This window comes from Pholcus phalangioides, unplaced genomic scaffold (assembly GCF_987345545.1).
Source record: "Pholcus phalangioides strain wild (caught in Gottingen) unplaced genomic scaffold, Ppha-v1.0 ptg000015l_1, whole genome shotgun sequence".
Taxonomy (NCBI): Eukaryota; Metazoa; Arthropoda; class Arachnida; order Araneae; family Pholcidae; genus Pholcus; species Pholcus phalangioides.
The window spans coordinates 76,996,114-77,021,731 of NW_028301608.1; the positions used below are offsets into that span (position 1 = coordinate 76,996,114).

The window sequence follows — 25,618 nt, forward strand, 5'->3', positions numbered from 1 at the left end:
CTTCAACTTTAGAAAACAATTGTTAATCTGACATTCTATATTGAGCTAGAAGTAATACCTGGCACTGCCTGGGTTTTCTTTGGATACTGGGAGGATTAAAAAAGTGACAAAGCATAGTTTGGGAACCAAGGTAACAAAAATAGACATTCCAAAAGTCATTCATTGTTGCTAAACAGTTTTCTGACCCTATCGAGCATCCACCCAACTCTGACAAACTTTTAAAGTAGCCTATCTAAACTGAAGAACCAAAAAAACTGGTACAGGCATGCGTATGCAAATAAAGAGATATGGAACCAATCAGAGTATGGCGCTGCGGTCGGCAACGCCTATATAACACAACAAGTGTCTGGCATAGTTGTTAGATCGGTTACTGCTGCTACAATGGCAGGTTATCGAGATTTAAGTGAGTTTGAACGTGGTGTTATAGTCGGCGCACGAGAGATGGGACATAGCATCTCCGAGGTAGCAATGAAATTTGGATTTTCACATACGACCATTTCACGAGTGTACCGTGAATATCGGGAATCCGGTAAAAAAATTAAATCTACAACATCGCTGCGGCCGAAAAAAGATCATGCAAGAACGGGACCAACGACGATTGACGAGAATCATTAAACGTGACAGATGTGCAACCCTTCCGCAAATTGCTGCAGATTTCAATGCTGGGCCATCAACAAGTGTCAGCGTGCGAACCATTCAACGAAACATCATCGATATGGGCTTTCAGAGCCGAAGGCCCACTCGTGTACCCTTGATGACTGCACGACACAAAGCTTTGCGCCTCGCCTGGGCCCGACAACACCGACATTGGGCTGTTGAGGACTGGAAACACGTTGCCTGGTCCGACGAGTCTCGGTTCCAATTGATCGAGCTGATGGACGTGTACGAGTATGGAGACAACCTCATGAATCCATGGACCCTACATGTCAACAGGGGACTGTTCAAGCTGGTGGAGGGTCTGTGATGGTATGGGGCGTGTGCAGTTGGCGTGATATGGGACCCCTGATACGTCTAGATACGACTCTGACAGGTGACAGGTACGTAAGCATCCTGTCTGATCACCTGCACCCATTCATGTCCATTGTGCATTCCGACGGACTTGGACCATTTCAGCAGGACAATGCGACACCCCACACGTCCAGAATTGCTACAAAGTGGCTCCAGGAACACTCTTCTGACTTTAGACACTAAATCCCCAGACATGAACATTATTGAACAACATATCTGGGATGCCTTGCAACGTGCTGTTCAGAAGAGATCTCCACCCCCTCTTACTCCTACGAATTTATGGACAGCCCTGCAGGATTCATGGTGTCAATTACCTCCAGTGCTACTTCAGACATTAGTCGAGTCCATGCCACGTCGTGTTGCAGCACTTCTGCGGGCTCGCGGGGCCCTACACGATATTAGGCAGGTGTACCAGTGTTTTTGGCTCTTCAGAGTAACTTGGGACCTGTTTGGAACACATACAAAACTTGGCAAAGATTGATATGAAAATGTGGATTTGAATTGACACAGAAAATCAATTTCATATACATACATAGTTGTCGAGTTTTTCATTTTACAATGCCATCTGTTAGTGAAATTTGAACTTTCTTTTATTTATTAAAAATAACTCTAGGCCATGATAAATAGTTATTTTAGTGCAAACCACAGCTTTTTATGTCAATTGTTTGATTTGATATTTATTCTTTGAAAACGCTGGCTTTGCATGACATCATTTTTTATGTGTTAGGATAATGGAACTCCAAGAAAGACAAAACTCCAAGGCTTGAACAAAAGAAGTTTCTGAAACAAACAAGATTCCTGTAGTTTTCCACAATTTACTATATCTCCATATTTTATGGTAGAAATCTGTAGAAACTGCAGAAATTAAATAGTATGGATGGCAAGTATGGACTAAATACTTGCACCATTGCAAGCCTGTTGCTCTCTGTGGTGAGACTTTTTAACAGGAAGATCAGGAGATCAGCTTACATTTGCGCCTTGAAGTTGAGAACCACAGAAAAAAAAGAGTTGAGGAGCTGTATAACAAAAGGTCTGGTGACTACATATCATATTAGCCTCATTTCAGATGCCTTATCAGTTTTAAACATTCTTGCTGTCATTAGCATTACCCACGACCACGATATTTTATCAAATTCTGTCAGGTATACTTTTGTGGCATTCAAAAATTTTGTTTATGCTTTTAATTTTGAACACCATTAGTATTGAACGCCATTAAGTATATATAATCTGAGCCGTGACAAATATGTTCAGTTCCAGAAGAGAAAGAACTTACTATTTTCTGAGCATGTGCAGATGTACGTTGTAGCAAAGTGGAAAAAATATTATAGGAGCTCTCCTCAATAGGCAAAAATATCAGACGTGCTACTAATGAACCAAGATTGTTTACAACCTCATATATACCTGGAAAGCAAAAAAAAATTTTCTTGTAACAAAGTATGAAATGAATGAATAGTCAAAATAAAGTACTTCTTGGTGTAAGAGGCTAATTGAAAAATAACTTTTTTTTCATACATATTATAAGTTGTATAAGTCAAAATGAAATTGAGATTCTTTCCAAAAAGGTTACTTTATGAAAGAACCTCAACTCAAAATCTTGTAGGAAATCTACCTTCTCTTTGCATTCTCAAATTTCTTATCAATAAAAACTGTTTTGCATCTATTCAAAGAGACAATTTAATACCATAGTAATTTATTATGAAATTAGTATCTTCTGACTGGTTCCCCCACCATAGAAAAACCTTCCCAACCCTGGTAAAAATCAACAAATAGGCTATAGAATAATAGGGCCTTATTCTATGCAGACTTGTTTTTTCCTTTTCAAGGTAAATACAGCACACAATACAGTGAAAAAGCTATTTACACCATCTTGTGCGAATTGCCCAGATTTCCCTGTAGCAAATAGTTATTTATTGCTTTTTACACGAGACCAAATATCTGCTTTCAAGTTTATGTGATTTCATCTAATATGTTTTGCTTGTAACTTTGATCACTCGCGAGTCTAAGTACAACAGAGCATCAATTATCTGAATACCTTCAATCGAAACATCAGTTAACCGAAAGCGTTCAAGTCGGCAAATTCAAATTTGCACACCACGGAGAAGTTCCACTAGGGCTTTTAAAGAAGCAAAAGAAAATTTTGGACTTCTCCTCATAATCTTTAGGCCTACTTTAATGGCCATTTTGAACCTGTCAAACTAGGCTAGTCAGTTCTCTGTGTTATTTGTACACATGGTGATATAAAATATATACAAGGAAACAGATGTTTTCTGAATATTATGCTGAGAAGAACTCAAAAAAAAGTAATCTTGTCTCCACCAGGATTTGAATCCAGGTTCTCTTGCATGCCAGGTATATAAGCATGCTACCATCCACACCGCTAGAGACACGACCCTGCTTTCCTTATTTCATGCACTGTGGCATAAGGTGCTGAAGTAGAGACATTAGTAGCCTCTCTTAACTTCAGGAATTGTCCCCCAGGTGGAACGGTATAGAGAGAGATGTGTCTATCTAGATAAGGTCTGTACAGAGAGAGAGATAAGCCGTCCCATCTGGGCACCATTTCCTGAAGTTAAGAGAGGCTACTAATGTCTATACTTCAGTGTCTCATGCCACAGTGCGTGAAATAAGGAAAGCAGGGTCATGTCTCCGGTAGTGTAGATTCTCGGCAATGGCATGACTCCAGGTGGGCGAAGTTATGGCATTCATTCATTCAGCAGTGTAGATGGTAGCATGCTTGCCCAATATGAAAGAAGGCCTGAGTTCGAGTCCCGGTGGAAACAAGATGACCTTTCTTTCCATGTTTACCTTTCTTACCATACTATCCAAAAAATATCAGTTTCCTAGACATCTTGGACTGAGACAAAGCTGTCTATCTCTCAACATATATACAGTTTTGTGTTTAATACCACTGTTTCTTTGTTTCGTATTGCTCCTATAACACTGGTACAACTTTTTCCGTGAATGATCAGTTATCTGAAAAATCAGTTATCCAAACACCCCCAGTCCCAAATCGTTTCTGATAATCAATGCTTTACTGTACTGGTAGGTCTAGGTAACGCTACAAGTAAAATGTTTTTGCAACTAATAAGCCATAATTTACTCACCTTGCTCAGAAAAATCCAAAATGTTGAAAAATGTCATCAGATATTTCTCTCCTTAAAAAAAAATGTTTAATTTAAGAGGTAGAAAGTTTTCAATATTTCAGTGTCTAAAAAAATTTTGTGTATAAACATGCATCCAAAGCTGTCAATTTTCTTGCATTAATTTTTGTTAATTTACATCTTAAATAAACCCACTAAGAAACTCATGACGCAAACCTTATCATAAAAATCTACCATTCAATTACGGTACAGTGATACCTTCGACTTGAGCCTGATTAATTCATGTCCAGCCAGTGGCATCGGAGCCGGGGGTGCTGTGGGTGCTCGAGCACCCACACTCTCTTGTAGAACGGGGCAGAGCACCCACAGAATTTTGATTCAGAAATAAAAATTTCATTTTCATTTTTTCGCAAATACCGAATGTGGAAAAAAAATTGAAAAGAAAAAAAGAATTGTCTATTTCTCCCTCGTAATGAGTCTTGAATCTTGCTGGAGCCTCTGGTTTCAAAACAACTGATATAGCCTTTAAAGGCACCGATAAATTAAGCCGATAAGGAGGTCCGCCCTTCTTTCTCACAATTTTTGCTTGTGTCGAAGATTCACGGTTTTTGCCTAAGGGATGGAGGGTATCCAGACACCATATGTTTTAGCAGTGGCATCGGGGGTGCTATGGCTGCTTGACCACCCACAGTTTCGGACGGAAACCATTTACTGATTGCTTTCGTAAAAAAATTAACAAAAACCATTTTTCTCACCCTATACATGTCTCATTCTGTCGGTTCGTTTCATCTATACACGTGTCCAGTAGTTAATTGCATGGTCAAGCACCTACGAAGGGTATTTTTGTAGAGATAGAAAGAAGAGTACACATCCTTTTTTTTTCTTCTAGATTGTGTCTCAGCAGGCGTCCCTCCTTTGCCTCAGGGGTAAAAACGTGTTTTATTACAATAAATGAAATTCTGCATTGACGGGTAGATCCAGGCACATGTTTTCAGAGGACCAAGTGAATGCCGGAAGAGAATGCTGTTTTTTTTAGAAAAATTTGTCTTCTTGTTTATGACTGATACCGGCGGATATATGGGGTAATTTGCTTATGTGATCTTGACAGAGTGGCTTGGCCATTTATGCCGTTTGTTTCCTTTAAACTGTTAAAGATAAGACATGCGTGTTTGAACCATCTTTTTGAAGCAACTAGGTAAGCAATAATTCCATTTATACAGCATCAAGTGGTTCTCGAATGTTTGTCAACCTTCCTTTTCCTAGCCATCGTTTCTCTGCGGCCTTCTAGAACAGTTCAGAGAAACAAAAAAAAATTTTAGAGCACGAAACACACGCATCAATGTCGCAAACTCACAGTGACACCCCTAGGAACCTCGAAGAATACTTGGAAAACCACTGCTATTTAAAATTCTTACGTAAAAAACTTTATATTAATAGATAGCAAAAAGTTTCATGCTGGTTAGGGGCGGCTTTGGTGCTAAATAAAAACAGAAGAATTCTAGCAAAAAAACTTGGAAAAAATATTTTGTCAGTCAGAGACACCAACATGAAGAAAATATTGAGGGGAGTGGAAGTTGTCAATCGTCCGGTCCCGAGCCCATACACTGAAGAAGGGGCAAATTTTGCGTTGCATTTTATATTCATTAATTGTTGACGCTCAGCCTTCACTCCCCCCCCCCCTCAGCGTGGTCCAACACCTCGGGGTAAAACGCTTACATTCCTCTTGGGACAGAGCGTGAATCATGTCTGGACTTACAGCCTCCCCCCCCCCCCCACAAAATTTATTTGGGGGAAGGAGCTAAAATGGTCTCAGCCACTAGGTTAAAGCACCTATATATATGTATCAGTAAAATTCAAACTGTAAATGATTCGTAGGAGAGAAACAATTTTTTTCAAGCATTTTATCTAGCTAAAAAATACAACGGCGGGTTATTAGGGTCATTTTACAACTTTTACGGCAGAAGAGATCCAAAACTACGTCTCACACTATTGACAGTTGTCAGGACCCGCCCTTGATGCTGGAACCCCACACCTTGGTATCAAGCCGCTCCAGGCTTGCTTCTTTCACTGAATCCCAGACCTGGATTTTTCCTACCTACCCCCCCCCCCAAATGTAAATACTATGTTTAGTGTAAAATAAAAACTAAACTTCCTATTTCTTGGAATAAGCAGTGTGTAAGCATAGTAGTTAGTCTTTTCGCTTTTATTCCGCAAGAAAAATATTTGTTAAAACGTCCTTGCTAGATGCTCAGAACTTCCCAGCATGGCTCACACAGTCAAAGGACTGATATCCCTGAAGAGACTGAGCCCGGGCCATGTCTGGTCTGACAGATGCTCAGAACTGAATCGCAATAGCATGCATTTTATTTCATTACTTGAATTTACTTGGGGAGTGAAGAGAATCATGGTTCCTCGAATTCGGGGCTGACGGCTCCAGCCCAGGAGCCCAGTTTTCCACCTTACAACAAATTCTCTTTGTAGGGGCCCATAAAAAGTCTGGTCTAGGAGTCCTGCTGTAGCATGTAGGAGGCCATGGTGGGGGGAGGGGATACAGGAAATATCTTACAGAAAATCTTGCGTTACTAATATTGAAAAAATAACATTTCAAGATGAAGGAATTTAATTAAAATATTATAGATATTTTTCTTCGAATTTTTTAAACCATCTATTTGTGCATACAACCAACAATTGTGCATACTTTCCAAATGAGATTTGGCAATTTGATAAACATGCAAAAATTTATAACCTAACCACTTATCAGTTTCGCCTATACATGATACATGCACTTGGAAGAATTTTACCATAAATTTGAATTAAATCGGAAAAAAAATTAATGTAAAAAAGATAAAAATGTAAAAATTAGAATTTTTATGTCTTTATATCTTGTTTTAATGATAATAATTATTATGTTTTATATTGCTGGCTTTCTTTATGCTTATCAACATTTGCAAACATAACAACAATACCAATTGCATTGATAGACCTAGACTGACGTTTACGCAAAATGTCTGGTAAATTCAGGTAAGTCTGATGATGTACCTATGTACTAATAGGACCTGAACATTATACACAATCACCGGTAAATTTGATAAAATCTTGGTATAAGAACAAAATTTATCAAGCTTACTGAAAAGGTCCTTGATAATGCATAATAACCTGCAATTATACATAATTACCCACTTTATTACTTTTCCCCATACATATACACTCCATTTATTACACACAGTAAGTAGCGCTCATTGTGTGTTTCGTCCCCCCACCCTCAAATAACAATAACAAGCTATACACTTAGGTAGTTGCAGAAACAAAGATAGGATTTTGATCCAAGCATTTCATAACTATCTGGGCGAAGAAGAATAAATCTAATCTTCACAGAATAAAATAGTAAGTCGACAGCTTAAAGTGAGCATTCTAACTCACTGAACAAAGTTTCGATGTGATTGAGGTCTGATGACTTCAGAAGCCAAACGAATGTTTAAGATTCTCTTGATTTCTCTAGTCAGGTTGCTGTGCTTGTCTTTATCTGACATTATATGAATACAGATATCTTCATTTACACTAATTAGAAATCTGCTATCTCTGACAATGCAGCACTTGATGTGTTAGCCAAGCCTTAATTTGCTTGCAAATAAAATTTTAGATATTATGCTAAGAAAGTTGAATTCATACATTATTTTTCAGTTATATAAATAAACAGAGTATGAGACTTCCATATGCAAAAATTCCCTTTATTTGATTATCTCCCAATAGTATACATAAATTGCGAATATGAATACTGCAACTCACCTTCTGTTAGAAGCTGCTTTAACAGGGTCTGCTTGAAAAAACTCCAAGCTAAAATAATGGTTTCCAAATCTATAAACTGAAATGAATTTCTATGATTCACAATTCATTAATCACATAATGGCCTATTATATAAATTGCAGTAGAGATGCATATTTGTAAGAATTTTCCAAAATGTAATTTAACATTGGAAAATTTAGGTATTGCTGTATTGTCTTGGGTAGCCTTGTGTCCACTTCTTTTAACCAATTCCGATTATGTGTGATTAGCAGATCTCATTTAAGAAATGTTCACTCAAGATGCTTTCTCACTAAGCCAACTACCCCTCTGAAGGTCTGATAAAAATTCACTTTAACCCCTTATACTGATCATGGACAAGATATCTCATTTAAAGGCAAATGAAAAAAAAATTCATTCTAGCTCTCCCTGATTGTTTTATCTCTTTTTTTCATTATCACAAAGCTTCATTGTTAACTTTATAAATAGAAGTTTGTTTCCCTCCCTATTTCCATTTGTACTCCGGTATTTCATGATGTCCCCCACACATAGCACATAGAATATTATACATGTATCGTAAACCGGTGTAACTTTGGAACTGAGAACTATAAGAGAGGAAAAAAGAATATATGGGGAGGGTGAGCGTGAAAGAGCACTCTCTCATCTACTGTAGGGATGGGACGAATAGTGATTTGGCCAAATAACTGAATATTCTGCTAACGTTTGGCCGAATATCAATTTTTTTTAATTCATCACAATTATGAATAAAACCAATGTTTTAATTAAAAATAAAATTATTGGTAATTTTAAATGATTGAAATTGAACTTTAATTATACAATTTATTATTTGAATAAATATTTAAAAAATGGCAATTGAAAGACTTCCGTTGCAATGGTACTGAAAATCAAATTTAGCTATCATATTGTATTTTAATATTACTTACGGAATCAAATTTTTTTCAACACTTTTTACCAATTATACATATAGTTAAGAAAATGTCAACCACATCATTTACTCTTAACTAGCAATGCATCATAAGATTTACTACTTATTCTCTTATTTTTCCCCTTTAGATGTTCTTTGTCCCTTTCGGTAGCTAAATACATATCTTGTTTGGGTGCATCCTTAATTTTGATCCTTTGGTTGAACTTGTGTAAATGCATACTCACATCCACTTTATTGTAGTAGGATTATATTTTCAGTTTAATGTTTCTCTTATCCTTGAAATTTACCCTGACATAACCTTTCATAGAAAGGGATATACACCCTACAATAAAATATCAGTAAATTTTTAATTTGTGTGAAAAATTCCAATTAATTTAGTTTTTTAAAATTAGTTTTTTATGCTCCGATTTACACAGATATTCAGCCAAATACCTCAGCATTATTGGGCTGAACCAAATATTCAGCAAAAGAACTGAATATTCGTCCCATCTCTAATCTACTGCACTGTTTTTTTTCTCTTCCATATTTCTTTTGTTCTTTTTCTTACCCTACTCTTCTTTTTTCTAACATGCACAAACAATGAAACTTTAATTATAGCAGATACTGCAAATAGGGATTTTCAGATTTTTTTCCCAAAAGCCAGTAGATGAAGGGGTTGAAAAGATTCAAGGTTTTGTGACCTAAATAATTTGTCTCTGGAATGAAATCAAAACAACTCTGGTCATTTTTCTCCCCTGAACCCTCTTAATCCTCAGTGCCGTCTTAAGGCATGGGGCCCACTTGGGCACGACCCGGGGGCTTCAAGAGCAAAAGAGGCCTCACAAAAATGAGATCTTGTTCAGATTTTCAAGAATCTGCCTGGTAGGACCTCAGAAAAATCTTTTGGCCATGGGTCATGATGCTCTTAAGACAGCCCTGTTAATCCTCCCTGAATGAAGAGCTGGATTAAGCTTAGCTTTGTGTGTGTGGTTTAACATTTTTGTGTTGCCTAGTCTGGTACATAACTGCTCTCTGAAGAATTAAAAGCCATTGAACTGGGGTTGGATACTATATATAGTAGGTGTTCTGTATAATGTTTATACTGCACAGTGTGACAATATAGCAAGATGCTGTCTTGTACAGTAATAGTGATCTTTCACTATGTGCAGTATCATCTTCGCAGTGCACAGTTATACACCCGTGTAATTCAGGGAAGACACAATCTGGAATTTTTTTCAAACGTTTATCAGTTTAATAATAGTAATCGAATAGAACTAATATGAAAAAAAATTTATAAACAGGTAAGTTTAATTTCACCTACAGCTTACGATGATCTTGCAATTCAAGAATTATAAGTAAAAGACTTTATAATTATTTATTTATTGAACTGAAAACAGATAAATCCAATTTTTTAATTCTATGGATTTTTGCCACTAGCAAAACTATTTCTGCTGGGACGATTTTTACAGTGGTTTTTTCCACTGCGGCAAAAACTGGCCAACCCTGTAAATATATTTTTTAAATTATTGTTGTGATATTGCCGAGAATGCACAGGCAGAAGAACGTGAAAGTATAACTTTAATTAACATCGGAACAACTACATGTTAGTGAGTGAACAGTGAATAGTAACCAGATAAGAGGGAGCTCACAATTTATATGATATACTGGAGCTAGTGTCTAATAACGTAGCAGCTATGTCACTTAGACGTCACCGTCACAAGTTCAGTTCGGATCAGATCACCACATTCCTTTCCCCTTGCTGAGATATTATGTGAAGTCGTCGATGCCGTACCTCTTTGGCTTGGACACCATTCTCTTTGTTCGAGAGGAAGCAATGGATGGTTGAACTGGAGATGACTGAATAGGAACCTGGGAGGACTCATCTGTTTGCAACGGTTCAGAGACAGGAACCACAGAAGTCTGCTGTTCGTCTGAAACTCTAGGTTCTTTTGCAGGTTCAGGAACTATTTGATCTTCACCTGGTGACTTCACCACACGATTTCTCATCTGATCTATGTGATGTCCACAATATGATGGTTTGGCTCCAGATGGTTTCATCACCTGATACAAAATCGGACCTGTCGGTTTGATGACGGTAGCTGAGACCCAACACGGTCCTTGCGTGTAATTTTTCACATATACTGCATCTTCCACAGAAAATCAACGTACTTTTCGATTATCAGACTCAAATTTGAGCTCTTGATTTTCTCGTTGATTTCTCACAAAATTGGGATGCAACCGGCCTAAACAGATGCGCAATCTCCTTCCCAACAGTTCTGCCGGACTCAATCCTGTAGAACTGCATGGTGTAATATGTTGATGTAATAGGAACTAGGAGAGTCGCTTTTGCCGTGAACCAGATACGATGCGTTTTAATGCATCTTTGGTAGATTTCCATTGCAAGCTGAACGAAACGTTCAGCTTGCCCATTTCCCGCAGCTCTGTGAGGTGCAACTAGTACAACGCAGATGGAGTTGGATTCGAGAAATATTTGATATTTGAGAGATGAAAACGGTGGTCTGTTATCTGACAATATAGAATCTGGGATACCATGAGTGGCAAACTCTTCACGCAGCACATCAATAACACACAACGTGGTAGTAAATGACATGAGACATCTACTACTAGATTCCTATTTCACATCACTTCAAGGAGGAGTTCACAATTATCATGAACTTCTTTCTTTGAAAGGGACCCACGAAGTCGACATGTAATCTTGACCATGACACTGTTGTCACTTTCCAAGAATGGACTGGCGCTCGAGGTGGATTATGCCTGGTCTGCTGGCACTCCAAGCAAGTGGATACATGATTGTGAATATCGGAGTCCATTTCTGGCGACCATACGTAGCTTCAAACTAGTGCTTTCATGCGTTTGATACCAATGTGCGCCACGTGCAGCTCACATAAAACCTATGAACGTCCAGGTCCAGAAATAACAACTTGATTAACCCATAATAAGCAGTTTTTGTGCACTGATAATTCGTTACGTTTAATATAATATATCTGAAATTCAGTACCCGGCTTCTGCTGCAGCCATCCTCTAAGTACAAAATTTAGGAAGCGAGAAAGAACCGGATCTTTTAAGGTAAATTTTGCAATTTGTACGTCTGTTAGTGGTGGAGATGAAAGATCCTCTTGTGGAGATGAAAGAACAAAACTTCTAACGGTGGAGAAACGTTGCACTCTGGTATGGGTTAGGCAACCATTTAGGCAACCTACTCAATGCATCAGCATGGCATATGCTTTTGCTGGAACGATGGATTAAAACAAAATCATATGCATAAAGCATTAATGATCATCATATCATGCGAGGTGAAATTATGTCTGAAGTAGCTTTAACTCTATTAAATAATCCCAAGAGGGGCTGATGATACGTGACGAGTGTAAATGTATGACCATATAGAAAATTATGGAATTTCTTCACAGCGGACACGATAGCCAATGCTTCTTTATCGATTTGGGCATAATTTCTTTCAGCTGATGTCAAGGTTCTGGAAAAGAATGCAATAGGTGTCTCTCTACCATCAGAAAGTTTATGGCTTAATGCAGCACCTGCCCCATAAGGGGATGCATCAAAAGTCAGCACAATGGGCAGAGATTCGTCGAACGGAACTAATACACTGCCAGAAGAGATTAACCTCTTCAAAGCTTCGGAGGCTCTCGTATGCGCTTTAGCCCATAGCCATGGAGTATTCTCGTCCAAAATTCAATACAAAGGCTCAGGTATCGTGGCCTTATCTTTCAAAAAGCTGTGATAGAAATTGATCAGACCCAAGAAAGCTTGCAACTGCCGCTTATCTTTTGGAATAGGGCCGCATAAATTGCCTCGACTTTGGACTTGAATGGGTGTATACCTTCGGAATTAACTCTGAATCCCAGAAATTTGACTTCTCTTACCCCAAAACTGCATTTTTCCTTCTTTGCACGAAGACTGGCACCCTTGAGTCTACTCAGGACCTGACCTTTATGATTGCAGTGGACCTCAAGAGAAGAGGGGCCTCAGAAAAATAACAAGTAGTTGAATTTTTCGAGAATTTGCCAGGTAGGGCCTCAGAAAAATCACTTGGCCTCTGGGCCCCCATGATGATCTTAAGATGGCTCCGGATACACCAAGGAAATATTCAGTTCTAGTTCATTAAAGTTTGTCATAATATAGCTGTAGATAAATTTGTACAAACCTCTTTTCTGAATCTGGGAAAAATTTCCAGCATAGACTTAAAAGGCATAGTGTTAGAATCATCATCCAACATATTTTTTGTGAAAAAATTCCAGAAATATGTATAATAAATGAGAGTGTACAGGGAAGATGAAAGAATCTGAAATACAAATATACATAAAAGTTAACATTAAAAAAATCCACAAACAATGAACATTTTGCACTTTAATTAATTTGAAAAACAATGCAGTTAAACACCAACTTAATATGCATTTTACATTTCTACGGGCAAATATTTGCTAAAAATGGAAGCTATGATTACATCAATGTAATAGGAAGAAGGAAAAGATATGTCTAGATGTCTAGTAATAAAATTTTTTGCCTGTATTTATTTCAGACTGTGTGTGGTTCCTGTAACATAATTACATATACATTTCCTTATCAATGTTACAATAATAAATATAAAATATATATATCTGTATGCAGAAGGTAAAGGGTACCGTGTCACAAGAGGAAAATTTCACAGGAGAGCTGTTCAAATACTTTTTTAGAATGTCTTTCTATGGAGCTTGCTTTTATTTGTACAGTGAATATCTGTTATTTATTGAAATAGAACTTGATGTCCTGTGTGTAGTGTAATAAAAGTACTGCAAATTAATAGAATTATCTTAATATTGACAAAAATAGACATAGTACCTTTTACCTCTGGCATACAAATATATATTGTAATGTAAACATGAATGTCTGATATGTGTGTATTCAAAATGCTACCATCTAGTGAAGTGACAGGGGCAAACATATAAATTTTTGCTGGTTGCAATAATGTGTTGTGAATCTGATGTTCTTCATGAAAAATATTTTGAAAAGAACCTTTTTTACCAAATTTTGTTGTACTTTTGTGATAAGGAAATTATGAAATATATCATGGTCAGAGAGTCTGAAATATATAATTATTAACTACTTCAGTATTTAGCTGGGCGATTTGTAAAGTGCTGGCAATGGTCAGTTCATAAATTGGCCCAAGCTAAAAGTGTTTTGTGCATCTAGATTATACACAGTAATGAAAGGTGATCATGCCAATTCTAACATTAGAACTAGTGGCAATTTTCACTAAGTGGGAATCAATGAAAAGTTTCAGCTGACTAATCAAGTTACCAATCCGTAATTTTTTAAAGTCAACTGTTTATAGCAAACATAGTTTAGCATTGATGCAGTAAAAATTTCTTTTATCAATTTTTAGCTGACTATATAAATAGGCATATTTATCAAATGTATTAATTAATTAAAAAACTATTTTTCAGTTTGTTTTACACCATTTGTGGTTTTTTGGCATTATTGGTGCAAATTGCTACTACTTTATTGAATTTTTCAAAATACATGCATTATCTTATTGAAAAATCTTTACAGACCACTACTTAGCCTCCACTCATTTGGTGATTTGTTAAAACTTGCTGATGGAGGCTAAAATTACAGATGGCTTCAAAAACAAATTTGGCCCCTCAAAGATAAGCTTATTCCCAACAGAAAATAATCACTGAGTACCATCCAGATAATCCATTTCATGATCTTCTGGACAAAAGTCAAATGATTATTTTTATGCTCTTCAGGTGGAGATAAACTATCTCTATATCCGATATCATGCAATAGCTTTTTTTTCGGCAGTTGCTAAAGAAAGCAAAAAAAGCATTAAATCTGTGGAAACCCCCATTATACCAATATCACCAAAGCTCTAAATTGCTTATTTTACATTACAGCATTTGGATTTAAAATTGAGTTTGTATTTAAAATAAATTTTAATCAAAGATTGATGAAACAACTTCTTGGAAAACATCAGCACCAAATTTTACCTGGCTGTAGCAGAATGCATCAATTCCAGCATGATTGTACTTATACACTAAGACTGCCATAGTTAAGCTCCTTGTAATGTTGTATATCCCTTCAGTTATAACCTGCAACAAATCAAATTTTCAGAAAGTATAAAATTAGTCTTAATATATGTGTGTTTATAAACATTCAACAAATTTACTTGAATCCCGCTAGATATGAATCGTTATACCTATGAACAGGAATTTATGCTTTTTGACAGACACTACCTCAGAATTTTCAATTTTTTTTTCTTCCTTGCTACAGTTTTGATGTGTGTGAATAAAAAAATATATATATAGCTGGTACTTCAACCATTTGTCACCGAAAGCCTGGACATAAACAGGTTAAATTTGTTTTTCTTTACCAGCATGGCAACTTTTTATAACTGCAGCATCACAGATTTCTGCCATACATGATTTGGGAGGCATACCACAAATCACACTGATTTATCAACACCAGATTGATCCTCTCGAGCCACAGACTCGTTGCTATCTTGCTACTTGTGAATCAGTCCACATAGCATGAGAGATCAGGGAATCACTCGAGAACAAGAAGCAATATACATGTAATACATGTTGTATAACAGAAATACATATATAACACATAATAATAACATATTCAACAAGGACCCAGCATGAACAGTTTTTCCTTAATTCAAATTGTGATTGTCTGACAAAATTGTCGGAAAAAGAGAAAAGGAGTCACTAGTAATTAACTTTGTACATTCCTTACCTTCAATTTGATGAAGTGAAAATTCAATCCCAAAATAAAAAGTGGCTCTGCGAGTACTTCTATTAGCAATGAAATAACAATGATATTTACAGCAGTTTCATAGTTCTCCACCCTATTTGGATCAGGGATTGACAACATGTGTAACCAAACTATACGAAAAATAAAGCCAATGATGATACACAAGGGAATGCTGCAAAAGAAAATATATGTCAGTCTGTATACATATTACAAAAATTACAAGTTATATGGGAATATGCATACAAAAAAATTACTGAAGAAATGAAAATTTGTTTTTGAAAAACAAAGTTTGTTTTAGCTGCTCATTCATTCCCAAACAAAACACACATACAGTCCTCTTAGCAGAAAATGCAAAAAGCTAGTCACAATGTACGTCACTGCATACCATGCTGCTGTACTGATTTTCTTAGAGAAGAAAGAAGAATTCAAAGAAAATGTAAAAAACACTATTATGGGAATTTCTACTGCAGAACATTTCCAGTCATCTGAGAGGTGTTGCAGAACATTGCAAAACATTCTGCTTTAGGCTATACAAAGATATCTCTCAGACAATGAAGATAATTCTTTCCTAAATCACATTTGTTAGCCCAGATGCGATTTCTCTTAGGTTTCCATGAAAAAGTATTTAATTCATTCTAGGCACTGCCCAAAATTTAAAAATAAGTTTTCTAAGATGCTTTATAAAAAAGTATAAAAACTGACAGAAGCCTTTGCAATTGCATGAAGGAGAATATATAGAAAGATTTAGAAACCAAACATCACTTTTTTTTTTCCTACATTACGTACAAATTTCAGTAGGGTTCGTAGCACCCGAGTGGTGCAGTGGTAAGATGCTCATCTTCCACAATGAAGGTTACTGTCAGGATTCATGGGTTTGACACAGGGAAGAACACAGGAGAAGACAACTTCATAAAAACAACTTCAAGACCACAGATAGATGGCGCATTAGTTCCCCCAACTCCATTGGTTGGAAACTGTCGTGTGACAATATGACCAGAGTCTGTGTGCAGTAAAGTAATAGCAGGGTTTGTAAGTATCCCCTAATATAATGCAGATGAAAAAGATAAGCTCTTAGAATATCTAAGCCAATAACAGATTTCAAAGTTGAATAAAACAAATAAAGAAGTAAATGGTGCTAGCTTTCTTAACATTTGCTCAAAGAATAATTTTTAATTGTTGTACAATGCAAATAGAAACAAGTGTAAAATTACCTCAAGTACAATTTTATAACATTTTAGGAATTAATGTATGTGCTTTGGAAAATCGGATATTTTGAAATCCTGTCAACCACTTCATGGACAAGTGTTTGGCAAAAGATTTGGATTATCTCTATTTTACGAATTGGCGATAAACATGGTAATCTTGTCCTAACCAAAACATGTTAGAAAATGAGGCGGGGAGAATATCAAAGGAAAAAGTATAATAGATAAGAGAGTTTCTTCAGAGTCCTCTTTTCACCCTCACCCTACATGTTCTCTTTTGCTCTTACATGTGTATATATATATATAATAGAAAGATATATTAAATGTGTGGGGAGGGAAATTTTTTTCACAGATAACAGGGTTGCTATAAAGCTTCGAGATGATGAAGAGAGAAAAAAGAAAACAGAGAACTTGTTTGAATTTATTCCGCTGGAGTTTGGACCTAATATTACGCATGTGGTTGTGAAGAGATTAATTCAAGCTGGAATAATAGAGGTCCTACGGTATGAAAGTTTGAAAATTCAAAACTACAGGGTCAGAAAAACAAAAAATAAATGGCCTCAGAATGAAATGAGAAAATTTAGTGAAGTGTACAATGATAATTTACAACTTACGGAATCCATATCACATTAACAATTTTCCAAATGTTGTTCTGATGGCTTAGTTTTCCCATACAACAACGCCTAAACGGTTCTCTACAAAAGCAATGAATTGTAGTGTACAACAGCAATAGCCTAAAACCAAAACAAACAAACAAAATATCAAAATTTTTCCAGTCAAAGTTTACTGTAGACAACATTATAATAAGAATATTCTAATGCTTTCAAAATCTTGTGCATTTCACAATGATATGATCAAAATAGAAACAAATTTTATGGACGAATGATTGTGGCGCTTTTAGTAGTCTATAAAAGACAGTCCATAAATAAAGATTGCGTATATCAAATATTTTTACATACAAATGTGAATATTGCCAATTCCTTACTTTCTACAGATTATTTTAAGAAATGTCATAAATTATTTGCTGTAAAATAAAATAATGCTGTAAACTCTTTAACTGCACAAGGAATTCTGTATTTGTTTTTTTAGTCCCCTTTTTTTTGTTAAATAAAAATTAGTTTAAAACATATTTTTTGAGAGGAATCATCATTTCTCAATGAATTGCAGTACACAATTTTTCAAGAAGTCATATTATTTGTTTTACTGAATATTTGATTTTCCCAACAATGTGACGATCACTATTAGATGATTGGGTAGTGTTTTAGATGATTAATGTTTAAAGTGTTTACTTCACTCTGAAAAATTTTTGCTGTTATATACCTCCTGCGAAATTTCATTTGCTTCTACAATGGATTTCTGCTAACGAATGTAGAATTTCAAGGCTGCATTTTTTTATAACACGAACGAGCTCTGTCTTCAGTAGACAGAAAAGAACTTGTTCAGAAGTGTCAGCAAGAAAACATTAAAGTAGGGACGAAGGACTGCCAGGGATCCCATATGGATCCCCCACTGCATAAACCCATACACAAGGACATATGCAGTGAGGGGGATTCATGAATTACAGTCCAACCCCATTTTAAGTCACAAAGAATTTTGTGAATCCATCCCAGAGAATTTTGGCACTATAACAAGTTTTGCATTATCTCATGCCATGGTTGGAATAGCGGTTCAGAGAAGCTCAATTATGAACTACTGTATCACAGTGACTTATTGGTGTTTCTCTACAAATAAAATACTCTATTTCTTATGCATTGAATTTTAAGTTGTGAAAATTTGTAAAATTGTAAATACTATACAGTTACTTAAATATTTTCTTGATATAAATACCTGACAGAAAATCATACATTTACTTTTGAAATTATTTTAATTATCAGGGCTCCCACTCAAAAAATTAGAAAAAGAAAGAAAAAACAGGACTAAAAAGTAAGATGGGGAAGGTGCACTCCCCACAGACATCATCATCATATAAAAAGTCCCTAGAAATTTCTTTTAATTAATTTTTTTTTCATAGCACTATTTCAGTATCCTATAAGATTGACTCAAGCAAAATGACAGAAAAGACTTGATTACAAAAACAATTTTTGGCCAAAATACAGATAATTCTTTTCTGTCTCTCCTCACAATATATATTACATTCTTTTTTGGAGTTTTCCACAGTCCAGTCTGACAACTCTTGGACAATGTGCAACAAATAATGAAGGAATGTAAGTTTTTTAAGAATGAAGCTCTTTCGAGACTATGTGCTTTCAGAAGCACAATGAATGAATGAACGCCAGAACTTTGCCACTGGACTTATCCTGTTGCCAAGATCTCTTCCACCCCAGCTTTGTGGCACAGTCTGGAACACTTTATTTTGTGTCAAAAAAAAAAATTTACAACATATTCTCCCTGGACAATTGGGTACTGTCGCTATTAACAAATTTTGTGGTGATTACAGACGAGATGGGGTTGGGAGTTGGAGAAAAGTTTCAGCGTTTCTTTAAGACAGAGAATGTACGCATCTTAGGATGGAAGTATATTTTAAAAGCAATTGGAAGGGACCCCATGCCATCTCATCTGTTATCTTACACTTGCCATATTATATACACAGGTCCAATGTAAATAAGTCAGGGTGAACCAGATGGTTTTATTGCATTTTACATCCTTGTTTTTTGTAGGGGGAATTTTGTAATGAAAACTGTTCTTTCAACTATACACAAAAATGTGGGCCATAATTTTGTGTGATGAATGTTAATTACTGTCCAAGACCATGAAGTAGTAAATAAAAAAATTATTTTTTCCATCTGGACAGAAGTTTTTACTGACTACTCTAATTGTTGAACCCTCAAACTAAGCAAATGAAAAATTAATAAACCAAATGGTCTCTAATTTTGAGAATTAACCCTCCTAAATAACCTTAAAAATTATACAATTTCTGCTTTGGCAGAATCATTAATTGCAATGTACAATATTTGTAATATTTGGCAATATAGCAGTGATCCCCCCAATTAAAATCAATTACTCAAATTTTGTTGAAGATTTGGTAAAAAGTAGAACATTTTACCAAAAGTAGGAAAAGTAAGACGAGTGGGAGCCCTGTAATTATGTATAAATTTGCCGTACAAAGTACAAAAACAAAATAGACAAAGATAAATAATGGTGGCATTGCTGTTTTAGTCAGTGTTGGTTTGATTATCACAAATTTTCAGTTTTTCAGATATTGAAAAAACAACTCCTTTCAACATGATTCAAAGGAGCACATCAAGGGAGATGATACTACTTAAAACGTTGTGACCAGTGAGTAAAAACATGCATTGTTGAAAAACCTTTCTTGGCAACCTTGAACGTTCTGATGCAGAACACTTACTGCACATTTTCTCTTAACAATAAATCTGTTTCTTTGAATGCGTTCATTGTTTTGCGTTAAGGTCCCTACACATGTTCAGGCATTTTCAATGTGCTTTCTAAGACCTCCCCAACCCACATATTTTTTATTATTTAAGTCCTTCGCTCTAAACTGTTGCATGCATGGTGATCGATTATAACAGTGGGCTGAAAAAAGGATAAATGCTCAACTCCTTTTGAGGGAAAAAAATGGGAGAAGAAATGTTGTGTAAATTCTTGGAAAATGGAATATAAGCTAAACTTTGTATACATCCAACAATAGTTGGCACTAAAACGGTTTTTTACCATTATAATCCCTGTATGGAAAATTTGTTCACTGAAAATTTGTGGCGTCATAACAGGATTCAACTGTATATTTATGGAGGTACATTTTTTTCCTTAAGCAAAAAAAATCCAAACAATATATTAATAAATCCTCACTTTCTTACTGTCATCTAGCTATTTGAAAATAAAATTGTTCTCAATCTAGTATGATTTAATAAGAATGATATAGTAGGAATATTTTTAATATATAAGCCAGGTTTTCTATATAGCTAAAGTATGATTTATACAGCAATGAGTACCTCTCATTGCTGATCATGTGATTGAATGGCCCTTCAGCCTCTCTTTTTTCATTACATGCTTTGATGAATAAATTATTGCTTTGCTGAGTTTCATGAAAATAATAGCATAGTTGTTAAGACAAATCAATGGCAAAACTTTCAACATTCTACGAAATTTGCCCTGTTTACATGGAATATTAAAATTGGAAAATAACAGTCAGCAGGATTATAGATGAAAACCCATTTATACAGCACTACAATGTCCAACATTTTCCCCCAATCATTCCCCATGCAAAAGATTGTGGAAACAAAGATATGAACACTCCTAGATCCACCAAAAAAATAGGGTACAATTTTTGTTATGTATTTTTCTCCACATGGGAAAACAACTCAAGCATGAACCACCTTTTCTCCAACAATCTTTCCAACAATATAGACTTGAACTTAATCCCTAGATACAATACAGACAGCTGCTCTACTTCTAGATTTTGTGCATGGAAAAAATTGCAGAAAAATATAGGGAGTTGAACTTAGCACTTAGCTAAACTGCACTAAGTATTTTCAATGCATTACAATGTGGCACTTGGGCTCTCTTGATTAAAAAAAATCAGATTTTTGGTGCTCATATTTTTTTGTTTATAGTTTATTCATTAATGCTAAAATTTGAGTGATTATGAGGGGAAGAAGCAGTTAGGTGTTATGAAAATATGCATTCTTAATGATTAATAAGATGTTTTAGTTAATAAGCAGTTAGTTGATTTTAATAAAAACCCCCAATTTTAATCAAATTTTTTTTTAAATCACGATTTTTTCACACCCTGCTTCACACACTTCTCTACCTGCCTTCACTTCCTTTCTGCCCATAATGTGGTCTTCAGCTTTACTGTTTTCTGTTGCAGAACTATTTCAGTTTTGCTCTCTTTGAATCATTAATAATGTTTCTATAGTCCGTTTCAGGTTAACTTTGCAGTGAAAGGGAAGCTACGAGGGAACCGCATCACTCGTTGCTATGGGAACGAAAGCCTCTTAACCAATGTATCGATGTGCGGCCTCGGTAAGATAGGGCCGATTCATGCCAATCTCACTGAGAAAAATCTTTTTTACGTGTAACGTAATTACACAGTTAAATTATTAATAATTATAGAATTAAAAGAAAACCATTGCTGATACTGTCAGAAATTAAAGTGAGGTTTTTGAAATCATTTGTTTTGTTTTTTGATTAGAAAGTGTTTTAAAATTTAGAAAAAATAATTATCTTCTATCAGCGTGTCACTTACTCTTCATTGATGTGCCGTAAGTAACACTAAAAATTTTAAAAAACAGTCGTATTTTTCTGCAATATTTCCCTTCCCTCAGCTGAAATTTATTTACAAAAAAAAATCCAAACAATATTATGAAAGCAACGTATAATTTTAAAATATTGTATATTAACCATGGCTTTCAAAAACTTGGGGATTTTTAATTTTTTCTTAAATTTAAATGGAAAAAATTAACGTTAAATAAAATTGAGAAGAAGCAGATTAACTCTATTTTCACATGTAAATGCGGGAATGGTATGGAATAATAGTAATAATAATGGTACGGAAAAGTTTAGAATTTTTTTACTCACTTTTCTTGCTGAAATTTCCGCCGCTCGACCTCCCCCCTTCCCCGAACGGTATACGTCTATGCCACTTATTTTCATGACAGTTTTAGTCTTTTGTTACGGTTGATGTGCTGCTCATGGTTATTACAGATGATTCTTATCGAGTTTTGTTTACAGCGAGTATTCAATTAAGCGTGGCTATCTCTGGTGAAAATAAAGACACAACTGTCACATAAAAAATGAAAGCCCAAACCACTGTGGACCCCTCCCCCTCTCTCATTTGTTTTATCTGAAGAGACACTAAAGGCAAGAGGGGCATCTGGAGAAACAGGTGGGTGGAAGATGGCGTCCGTTTTGTAAGTCGCGACTCTGTCAACACTCTCCGTGATCGGAAACTAAAACTATCCCATAAACATGGCAAAAAATAAATAATTAAAAAAAAGGACATAAAACCAAAACTTCTGCACCCATAGAGGGCCTCTCATAATATCGGTGTTCTCGTAGAAGAGAAATACTTCTTGTAATCTATGAGTGAATATCTGAACTCACTGAAGCCTATTTTTTGGAGAAAATAAAACTGATTGAATATTCGTTTTTATGTAAGCCTATAACTGCATGTAAAACAATGAAAAACTGTATCGTTGTGGAAAATTCAACCAAATAACGAAAAAAAAAAATATATATATATATATATATATACAGTATACAATTGTGTAACGGAAAAAACACGACAGTGATATTAGCGGGGAAAATTTCTAGGATATCGCGCCAGAGTGTCGTTGCCGTTGCTATGGGTTCTTGATAATGGTAACCAATATTTTTTATAATATAAAAATTTTAAACAAGTAAACATCTGTTCAAAACTATGTTTTTTCAGTATTTTTTTTCAAAATCATATAAAAAATTGAAATATTCTGTATAGAGGTTCATCTTAAACCTCCGATATATGAGAACTATATTTTGTGGCGAAGGAATACACTCTCTACCTTTCTCTTCACTGCAAAGTTAACCTGAAACAGACTATAGTGTGTTTATTCATTTTGAAGTTATGCACAATTTTTACATGAAGCATATGCAATACCTACACAATAACTCCCAGGAAAATAAAAATAACGCAAGGATTTACCTGACATTAATGACACCAAAAACATATTCAGGAATGGAACGAAGAATCACAGCATTGCATATAAACGATACAACTCTCATGAAAACCTAAATAAAAAAATAACTATAAGAACCTATATAGGTCTAAATAAATAACTTAATTTCAGTTGAAATTTCAGAAAAAAAAAACTAAAACACTTTACTTAATGTAGCCAGGTCCGAACCTTAGCAGGTGCAAAGGGTATAGTCGCACCTGGCTGCTGAATTTTAAGGGTAGCAAAATGAGTTAAAAATATTTTGGTTACATTTTGACTTAAACAATGGAATACAAGCATGAAATTAAATCCTGTTTTCAACACAGCAAATAGCTTAAAATTCTATCCAAAACTTCTAAAGTTCAAATAGCTAACCCTCTTGCATAGAATTCTCACAGAACCCCTCCCTCCAAGCCAAGGGAAGGATGCATGTAGATCTAGTGCTCTGAAGAGGGATTACTAAATTCTTTTAAAATTATTCAAAATTAGACGAGGTAGGCATAATGTATGTAGCTGTAAGAGTACAGTCAAACCTCGTTAATGAGTCACTCTTGGGAGAGCAAAAATATGATTTAGTAAGCGGAGTGACTCGTTAAACGGAGTAAGCCATAACTGTGCCAATTCCTGCCCGAGGACAATTGGGACTTCCAAAAAGTGACCCGTTAAGCGGAGTGACGTGTTAACAGGGTGATGCACTAACGAGGTTTCACTGTATCTATTTGCGGCACTGGGTAGATAATTAGTTCTCTGGCCCTGACAGCCTTCCAACTTTTAAGCGTGGGGGGAGGGGGGGGAATCACACTTGTATTTTTGCACTGGGCAGTAGACACTATCGTACAAATTTATTGTCAAATGGTTTTTTATGACCACAAAATAGTAGTTTGATGTTCATTCCAGGACGCCCATGTGAACCTACCATGCTCTAGTTCGAGTGTTTACGGTTACTGGGAAATTAGGAAACTTGGTTTAGAAGCACCGCAAAACTGTTTATATAACAGGCCACGAAATACTTAAGCCCATCCCTGAATGTGGAAACTAAGAAAATAAGCATTTGATTTAGTCAGCCATTTGATACCCTCACATGAAAACTAAGTATGCAAACATTTATATTACTAGTTTTCGGATTCATGGAAATTCCCCCAATGCAGTCAAATGCTTGCATTTCCAGGGACCTAGCCAGATATTTCTTATAGAAGGGAATAATTCGTGTTTCATGGGGGGGGGGGGGGGGGGGTTACCAAAGCGATAGAACAATAGACACAATAGACTCAACCGTGATATTCCATATACGTATACTGGTTGTTTTCTGACATTTCTGGAGGAAGAAAGACCAGAGGTCCTAGTATCCCTCAACTCCCCCAGTAACCCTCTCATTACGGCATTTTGTACCTCTTTAAGTAATCACATCATGGATGAATTTCTAGCTCTCACCTTCAAATTGTACCCCTACGGGTGGTACACCAAGAACCAGATATGAACCTAAATAAATATCGCAGAAATTTGTGTAAAAATCACAGTAGAACCTCAATTATCCGAAGAGCGGATTAACAAGGATACAGACATTTCGAAACTTCATGGAAAGTAAAATAAAGCTAAAAATACAATTATTGGTGAGGATATTAATAATGCTACTTGTTTTATTAGAATATATTATCGAAAAATTAGTTAATTGGTTTATTTAGTTATTTTCGTGTAATAAGCGGCTGTCTTTAATGAGGTAAAATGAACAAGCAAAGCAAAAAAAAATAGAAAACAATGATTGTAATTGACAACACCCAAAATTTTATTGCTCAACGTATCACGTTGGTAGGACCTTCAACAGCCCCTGGAAAAATTGGCATTTTTGGACCCAATGTGAAAGTAATCAGATTTTTGGTTCATAAGTGAATAAAGTAAAATATGTTAGTGGAACTTTGGTTAACGACTTGGCTTACGAATTTTGGTAAAGGAGTAAAAATTTTGACTCGACATGCAATTGATCTTCCGAATTTTGTGTCACATCTTCCAAACAACACGGAGTACAATTATTGTTAATAACAAAGCCTCGCTGACTAGAGTCTTCTAATCATATCTAATGTTTCACCCAAAGTCCTGCTGGCCATACTTAAAGGTGAAATACTATCGAGTGGAATTTCTTGTTGAGTCCTGCCCTGAAGGCTGAACAGCTTACAAAGGGCC

The 25,618-nt window shown here is 35.7% G+C and overlaps 1 protein-coding gene across 1 annotated transcript in view; it reads right to left on the reverse strand.

The window, feature by feature from the left end:
• Nucleotides 1-25,618, reverse strand: part of LOC149076723 (man(5)GlcNAc(2)-PP-dolichol translocation protein RFT1) — a 40,119-nt gene that overhangs the window by 13,789 nt on the left and 712 nt on the right. Inside the window, exons 2-9 of the mRNA XM_089244354.1 lie at nucleotides 23,428-23,513; nucleotides 17,405-17,524; nucleotides 15,571-15,760; nucleotides 14,820-14,921; nucleotides 12,995-13,132; nucleotides 7,896-7,971; nucleotides 4,113-4,163; nucleotides 2,282-2,409 (exon numbers count right to left, since the gene is read on the reverse strand). Of these exons, the coding sequence (XP_089100480.1) occupies nucleotides 2,282-2,409; nucleotides 4,113-4,163; nucleotides 7,896-7,971; nucleotides 12,995-13,132; nucleotides 14,820-14,921; nucleotides 15,571-15,760; nucleotides 17,405-17,524; nucleotides 23,428-23,513 (891 nt within the window). The remainder of the gene's footprint in view (nucleotides 1-2,281; nucleotides 2,410-4,112; nucleotides 4,164-7,895; nucleotides 7,972-12,994; nucleotides 13,133-14,819; nucleotides 14,922-15,570; nucleotides 15,761-17,404; nucleotides 17,525-23,427; nucleotides 23,514-25,618) is intronic.